Raw genomic sequence first — 8,747 nt, 5'->3', positions numbered from 1 at the left:
CCATTCAGAAACAAAACTGTAGAACTGCTATGTATTTGTGATTGGGAATGGTGCTTTGCCAACTTAAAAGGATTAAAGTAGAGGAGATATACACAAATTTAAAAATTATGTGTGATCATAAGACTTAAGATCATTAAAAAGAAAACCACAGGAGGAAAAAAAACAGACCTAGGAAAAGAGGTAGGTCTGAGACACATGCATGGTCTTAATATAGTGAAAGTTTAGCCTGTCCTTAAAATCAAAACAGTGAGAATATTCACAATGAAGTGAACTTTAAAGTATGAATATGATTGGTACAAGTAGAGGATATAGGTGAGAAGTCTCTGAGTAAACAATACAAGCAATCATTCAATGTATTATCAATATTAAGGGTGGAGTAGTCATATGGTTACAGTGAGAGTTGAGATGCCTATACCAATCTAGAGAAAGCCTTTGAATGGTGTGCTATATTATCTATCTGTAAGCTATAGAATAATTTTTTTTTTTTTTTTAATGGGAAAGGAGATCAGTGATATCTGACTTGCATTTCAGAAAGATAACTTGGTTTACTTTGGAGGAGTAATAGAAGAGGGGAAATTGGAAAAGCAATGAGACTAATGTGGAGCCTATTTCAGCAGTCGTGAGAGATTTTGAAGATCTGAACTTTTTTAGAATAGTATCAGTGAAGACAAGAGGATAGATTTGGGAAATATTGGAAAGATAGAATCTGTCATTGTGGTTTCAGCTTTCATTTTCATAGTGACTAACGGTGTTGAATATATTGTCTTAATTTGACATCTGTATATCTTTTTTGTTAAAATAACTGTTCATGGTTTTTGCCCATTTTAAGATTGGGTTGTTCCTTCTGAGTTTTGAGAGTTCTTTTTTTAAAAATTTTTGAGGTAGGGTCTCACTCTGTCGCTTAGGCTGAAGTGCAGTGGTGCCCTCTTGGTTTGGCTCACTGCAGCCTCTGCCTCCAGGGTTCAAGTGATTCTCCCACCTCAGCCTCCTGAGCACTTGGGACTACAGGCATATACCACCACACTCAGATCATTTTTGTATATTTTTGGTAAAGATGGGGTTTCACCATGTTGGCCAGGCTGGGAGAATTCTTTTTATATTGTGAATACTAGTCCTTTGTCAAACATGATTTGCAAAGACTTTTTCATAGTCCATAGCATATTTTTAAAAATTCTCTCAAGTGTCTTTTGCTGAAGGAAAGTTTTAAATTTTTATTGAGGTCTAACAGTTTTTTCATTCTTAGATTATGTTTGTGATATCAGGTATGGGAACTCTTTACCCCAGTTTAAGTCATGAAGATTTTCTCCTTTGTTTTCATCTAAGTTTTATAGTTTTAGGTTTTTTGTTTGTCCATGACCCATTTTGAGTTAATTTTTGTATAAAGTGTTATATTTAGGCTGAAATTCATTTTTTGCTTATGGCAAATGGTATTGTAATACCATTTGTTGAAAGACTAACCTTCTTGCATTGAATTGCTTTTGTACTTTTGCCTAAAATTACTTGACCATATTTGCATGAGTTTGTTTCTGAACTCTCTGTCTTATTCATCTATGTATGTTTCTCCTTTCACGAATACCATACAGTCTTGAACACTGCAGCTTTATAGCAAGAAGCTTCTTTGCCTTTCCATATAAATTTTTAGTATCAGGTTTTCTATATCTACAAAAAGTCCTGGAACTTTGATTGGCATTAAATTTGTAAATCAATTTGAGGGAGGGAGAATTGACATTCTTACTGTGCTGATTCTTTCAATCCATGACCGTATGTCTACATTTATCTAGGTTGTCTTTGATTTCTTTCATCAGTATACTGTAGTTTTCAGCATCATGAACATATTTTGTTATATTTATACTTAAATATTTTAATTTTTTATTGTGATACTACTTTTAAAATTTTATTTTCTATTTTAAGTTACTGGTATATAGAAGTAAAACTGATTTGTGTCTGCACACATATGCATGCACTGACCTTGTATCTTGTGGCCTTGCCAAACTCATTTATTAATTCTTAGTTTTTTTCTTTTATTTTTTAAGATTGATGCAAGCAGCAACATGGATACAAACAGATCTTCTAGCTTCAAATCCAGTCTTCCCTCAAGCCAAATTTCTATACTAACATTTCTAAAACACTTAGCACATATGTTAAGTATATGTCTAGAGATAACAGATTGCTTTGTTGCTTTCTTCCTTGATAACTTGAATGCAAAAGTAGAAATTACTCTTGTATCATACTAACAATCTTAATGATTGATTTGCAGAACTGTGTGATGAACTTTTATTTGCTTCAAACAACATTTTGTGAGGAGCATATGTATGTACATATACACAGGTATACACATATACACAGGTATACAAATAAATAGAATACACAAATAGGATAAAGTAAAAAATATGGGGGAAATGTCTTCAATTTAGGGTATTTTTTATTAGTGTCTCCTTCTCTATTAACATTTCTTCTCTCCTTTATCACTGTCTATATTTTAGTTCTTTGCTTTTTCCCACAATCTACTCAAACTAGTCTTTTTTCTCATTTAGTTATTTCAGGTACCACTGGAAGAGGAAGGACAACGTGGTGGACCTATCCTTGCACCAGAGGAGATTAAGACTATTTTTGGTAGCATCCCAGATATCTTTGATGTACATACTAAGATAAAGGTAAATTTTCATATATGTTTGATTGATAGTAATTTTTTTTAGATTGTACATATTTATTATGATCTTTGAGGTACTTCTGGTCAGCCAAATAAGTTTTTTACCTAAAACTTCTTATTCCCTCATTAGTTCCTTTGAATCATTTGTTGCTTTGTTCCAGCGCCCCATAATGTTTGCTGTTTTCTGTTGTTTTGTTTTTTAAGACAGTATTTCTCTGTCGCCTAGGTTTTAGTTCATTGATGGGATCTTGGCTCACTGTAACCTCTGCCACCTGGGCTCAAGCGATTCTCCCACTACCTGAACATCCTGTGTAGCTGGGACCATAGGCATGTGCCACCATCCCAGCTAATTTTTGTATTTTTTTTGTAGAGATGGGTTTTGCCATGTCAGGCTGGTTTCAAACTCCTCACCTCAAGTGATCCACCCGCCTTGGCTTTCCAAAGTGCTGGGATCATGGTGTAAGCCACCATGCCCTGCCTTTTTTTTGAGATGGAGAATACTCTGTCACTCAGGTGGACTGCAGTGACAGTATCATGGTTTACTGCAACCTTGACCTCCTGGGCTCAAGTGATTCTCTCACCTCAGCCTCCCTCTAAGTAACTGGGATTACAGTTGCATGCTGCCATGCCTGGCTAATTTTTTTAAAAATGTCTTTTTTTGTAGAGACAGGGCAGGGTCTTGCTGTGTTACCCAGGCTGGTCCCAAACTCCTGGACTCAACTGATTCCCCTGCCTTAGCTTCCCAAAGTGCTAGGATTATAGGCACAAGCTACTGCACCCAGCCTTTGTTTGCTGTTTTTTATTTTCAGTTAATCCTACAAACAAGGAATCGAGGCTTTATGAAATCTATTCTATAGAGACATGTGACTCTTAGTACTATTTTTCTTATGTTCCTATTGTTTTTGCTCTTGGGGTGTATATTTTGTTTTGCTTTGGCTTGTTTTAAAGACTCTAAACTTCCGATGGACTTAGAGTTCATTTAAGTCCCTTCTCCATTTATAGGTAGGTAAATGCCAAAAGTATGTAAGACAATGCTGTCCTCTTATTAATGATTTTCCTTTGGCGAAGGGCCTGGGATTTTCAGGTATCAGTCTCTTACAGTAAAATAATTTTTGGACGGGTTTAGCTGAACTCTTAAACTACTTTTTAAGTAGTTTAGCTTTGTTTCCTCTTATTTTTCCTAGGTAGTACTTGAGCAAAGTTGATCAATTTTCTTTTCAAAATAACTCACATTAATGTTTATGCCACATTCCAATAAAAGAACCGATCTGAATTACAGAATGTTTTCCATTATATAAGACTGCTTTTGATTTTAGTACACATTATAAACAAAAATTAGCTGATCTGTAAGTTAGTAAAAATGATACTTGCTAATTGCTTGTATTTTGTGTTTTATCAGTATTGCTGATCATGTTTCAGTTAATTTCTAGATCTAAAGAGAATGCCAAAGGAAACTTTGTTTAAAAAGCTTATAAAGCTACAGAGTTTCAGGCTAGTTAATCTTATTCCAGTTAGGATTCTGAATTTTTGAAGAGGAAAGCACTTTTAGAATATTTTTTGTTTCGTAAGAATTACTGAGTGGCACAAAAGCAGAGTGGAAGGTCAAGTAGGTTTTGTGGTGTTTTTTGTTTTTTTTGAGAGAGAGTCTCATACTGTCGCCCAGGCTGGAGTACAATGGCGTGATCTCGGCTCACTGCAACCTCTGCCTCCCAGGTTCAAGTCATTCTCCTTCCTCAGCCTCCTGAGTAGCAGGGACTACAGGCATACACCACCATGTCTGGCCAATTTTTGTATATTTAGTGTATCTGGGGTGCCACCGTGCTGACCAGGCTGGTGTTGAACTCCTGACCTCAAGTGATCCTCTCGCCTTGCCCTCCCCAAAGTACTGGAAATATAGGCATGAGCCACTGCGCCCAGCCTGTCAAGTAGGTTTTTATCTTGGTGTTTTGCTGCTCTGTGGATCAATTTGAATTCGTGTCAGTTATTTAGCTAGTCTGGACATCTTTCTATGACAAAATGTTATTTTATATTTACAGTCATAATCTTAATTTAGAAAATCTTGTTCTTTGATTCAGTGAAGCTTTGAAAATTCGTCACCCTTTAGTTTTCTCATGTGTAACTTAATTTTTTAAGCTTCTTTTGTAAGGTAGAATTACTAGTACTTAAACTATTCGTTTATGGTTTTTGTTTTGTGGGTTTTTTTTTTTTTTTTTTTTTTTGAGACAGGGTCTTGCTCTGTCACCTAGGCTAGAGTACAGCAGCCTGATCTCAGCTCACTGCAACTAATTTTTTTGAGCTGATTCCAGGTTTGTCAAATATTTAGAAATTTTAAAGCTTATGTTCTTTTCTACCATGAAACCAGTATGTGCTGTCAAACATTTGTAAAAATCAAAAAAAAAGGAAAAAGGGAGAGAAATACCCACAATCCCATCATCCAAATATGTCTAAAATTTTGGTTTATTTTCTTTGTCCTTTAATATATAGCAATTTTTATTTCTTATTTTAAATGAAGCCAACCATCTACTGAGCATTAACACAACTATTGAGCAAGAAGTTGGTATTATTGTACACACTTTATAGATGTGAAACCACTACACACAGAGGATAATTTTCCAGAGTCAGTCATCTAATAAATCCTGGATCCAAGACCTTTGTTTGTATAACTTCAAAGTCTGTTCTCCTAACCGCTAATGCTATTTTGCTTCTTTAAAATCATGCTGAGATACATTCTTTTAGCATGTAAATGAATATACCATGTAAATGTGTCTTAAATATGTACAATTTTTCATATCAGCTCGATATAGCATTCCTGAAAACACTGGTGTCTGTGTTTTATAATATCACATAGTGGTTAATCATATGTACTTGAAATAAACATTTATTTATTTATTTTTTGAGACAAAGTCTTGCCCTGTTGCTCAGGCTGGAGTGCAGTGGTGCAATTTTGGCTCACTGCAACCTCTGTCTCCCGGGTTCAAATGATTCTCCTGCTCCCCAGTAACTGGGACTACAGGTGTGCATGTGTGCCACCACACCTGGCTAATTTTTGTATTTTTAGTGGAGATGGGTTTCACCGTGTTGGCCAGGCAGGTCTCAAACTTCTGACCTCAGGTGATCTACCTGCCTCGGCCTCTTAAAGTGCTTGGATTACACCACTGTGCCTGGCCTGAACAAAGCAGATTTGATTGACTTTGAAGTCAGGTAACTTTAAGTGCTTCAGTTTTCCTGTCTATAAAATGGGGATAATAATAACCGACTCATGAAGTTGGGTAAACTAATCTTCAAAGTTTTATGTAGTGTTAAAACTTTTTTACTCAATGTGTTTACACCCACTGGCATTTAGATTACTGTCAGTAAATGTTTACTGAATGATGGTTGTGTTACCTTTAAATTTCAGCATCAGGAATAGTACTTACTCAGTGTATTTCCTTATGTAGGTATAATGTGAACAACTTCAGTAGCCTCATTCTTAATTTACTTCCAGGGCCTAATGGGTTGATGTTTCGAATAAGATGAAAATTTTTGAGGTTGTTATCTACATTTCTCTTTTCCTCAGTATGGAATCTTCTTTTTCAAGATTAAACATCGTTAATCCTTGATGTACAAATTTCTACTCTTAGCTGGGCACAGTGGCTCATGCTTGTAATCCCAGCACTTTGGGAGTCTGAGATGAATGGATTGCTTGGGCCTACGGGTTGAGACCAGTCTGGGCAACAAGGCGAACCCTCTCTCTACAAAAAATGCAAAAACTAGCTGGGCGTGGTGGTGCATGCCTGTAGTTCCAGCTGTTTGAGAGGCTGAGGTGATAGGATTGCTTGAGCCCAGGAGGCAGGGGTGGTTGAGCAATGATATGAGAGCCTGAGCAACAGAGTGAGACCCTGCCTCAAAACCCAAAATAAACAAATTTCTTACTCTTATGCAACTATGATGAAACAAAAGAGTAAGAGAGGGATTGATAGGAGTTCTTTTTCTTTCTGTATGTATCCTTTGTTATTTTAGTGTGAGCCTCAAAGAACTGTGTACTTGTTTCAGGAACCCATGCATGTTGCTTACTGTACAATGAACTCAACAAAAGAGAAACCCTCGTTAAGATTAATTCTGCATTGTTACTACCTACTTAACAGTGTAGAATAAATCTTAACAAAGAGGAAAAGAAGTAAGTAGCTTAGCTTTCTTAAGCCCCATCTGTTTATGACTTCCCCTCTTTTCTAATGTTCTTGCCCAGGCTTTGGAATCTATGATGAAACAAAAGAGTAAGAGAGGGATTGATAGTTCTTTTTCTTTTTGTATGTATCCTTTGTTATTTTAGTGTAAGCCTCAAAGAACTGGGTACTTGTTTCAGGAACCCATATATTTGCTCACTGTACAGTGAGCTCAGCAAAAGGGAAACCCTCGTTAAGATTAATTCTGTAGAATTGTCCTTTCTTTTGGAGGAAAAGTTAAGAGAATCCTATGAGAATTTCTGATGTATTATAGACAAGGAGGAGGAAATGCATCTCAGTCTCTGTCCTAAATTGTGTCAGGCATTTTTCCCCAGAAATAATGTAAGAAATAGTGGCATTATGAATAAAGCTATTGGGGACTCGCCTGCCAAAATGAATCTCCCTTTCTAACGGGGAGGAACTGTGGAATAACATGGAACCTGGAGTCAGACAATCCTGAGTTTGAATACTGGATCACAACTGTGTGACTTGAGGAAAGTTAATTAATCTCTCTAAGCCTTAGTTCCTTTACTACTTAGCTCCTGAGCTAATAGTATTAAGACAGCAATCTTTATTTTTATTTTTTTTGAGATGGACTCTCTGTTGCCTAGGCTGGAGTGCAATTGCGTGATCTCGGCTCAGTGCAACATCTGCCTGCTGGGTTCAAGCAATTCTGCCTCAGCCTCCCGAGTAGCTGGGACTACAGACACACGCCACCATGCCTCGCTAATTTTTTTTATTTTTAGTAGAGATGGGGTTTCGCCATGCTGGACAGACTGGTCTCAAACTGCTGACCTCATGATTCACCCGCTCAGCCTCCCAAAGTGCTGGGATTACAGGCATGAACCACTGCGCCCAACCTAAAACAGCAGTCTTTAGTCAACAAGCATTAGGAATTAAGTTAACCAGAAACAGAGCAGACTATATTTCAGAATGGCTAAAGATTATTTTGCTTTCTTAGAGCAGTGTTCTTATAAAAGTATTTATTTCACAGGTTTAAATTATTCATATGTATGTGTGTTTGAATATGTATATGAAGCCATTCAAAAGTCTTTTTTGTTTTATAAAGATACTCCTGATTGTAAATTTTCTATTTTGCATCACAGTTTTCTGAATATCTCCCCTACATAAATTTAACATGAAGATAGGAAAATATAGTAAATAGTACCCTATTGAGCATAACTGTTAGGGATTCCTCTAAGTGCTTTACAAGTATTAACTCAGATAATACTCTATGAGGTAGGAATAAATACTTTTCTCATTTTTCAGAATAGGAAATTGAGCAATATATAGGTTAAATAACTTGTCAAATGGCACAGAAGCCCAAGAGCTAGTATTTAAACCTCAGTAGTCAGTGCCAGAATTCAGTGCATTATATTGCCCCCAAATTAGGCTTATTTATAATCTTTTTCTCCTTTTTTTTTTCTTTCAAGTACAATTCTGAACAGTTAAATCTTCCTAGTTCTTGATGTTTGTGGACTGTTAAAATATATTCTTTCTTAGAGTTTACTTTGCGCCATCGAAAGTAGTTTTTCTCCCTTTTGAACTCTATTGAATCTACTAGTTAGTATAGGACAGTGATTCTTAAATTATTTGGCCTTAGGATCCCTTTGCATTCTTAAAAATTGAAGAAGTTTTGCTTAAGTGGATTTTATATATTGGTATTTGCTGTATTTAGAATTTTAAAATATTATTTAAGGTGTATTATTTTTAACAGCTTTACTGAGGCACATCTTACATGTTTTTAAATTCACCTATTTAAAATACACAATTCAGGTCGGGTGTGGTGGCTCCTGCCTGTAATCCCAGCACTTTGGAAGAGTGAGGCAGGAATATCGCTTGAATTTAGGAGTTTGAGATCAGCCTGGCCAACATAGTGAGAACCCATTTTTGCA

At 36.1% G+C, this 8,747-nt stretch overlaps 1 protein-coding gene and 1 non-coding gene across 5 annotated transcripts in view; one reads left to right on the top strand and one right to left on the bottom strand.

Moving 5' to 3' along the window:
* ECT2 (epithelial cell transforming 2) overlaps positions 1-8,747 on the top strand; it is an 84,884-nt gene that overhangs the window by 22,430 nt on the left and 53,707 nt on the right. For all 4 annotated transcript variants that reach the window (XM_032258288.1, XM_032258287.1, XM_032258289.1 and 1 more), the window contains one exon: positions 2,535-2,654. In XM_032258288.1, coding sequence (XP_032114179.1) covers positions 2,535-2,654 — 120 coding nt within the window. The remainder of the gene's footprint in view (positions 1-2,534; positions 2,655-8,747) is intronic.
* On the bottom strand, positions 141-262 carry LOC116536548. The gene has a single exon (XR_004262699.1). It is a non-coding gene; the product is annotated as a small nucleolar RNA SNORA72 (small nucleolar RNA).

This window comes from Sapajus apella, unplaced genomic scaffold (genome assembly GCF_009761245.1).
Source record: "Sapajus apella isolate SASKATOON/1434 unplaced genomic scaffold, GSC_monkey_1.0 scaffold101, whole genome shotgun sequence".
Lineage (NCBI taxonomy): Eukaryota > Metazoa > Chordata > Mammalia > Primates > Cebidae > Sapajus > Sapajus apella.
Note: the sequence above shows the minus strand (reverse complement) of the source record. Positions and strands in the feature narration are given on the sequence as shown.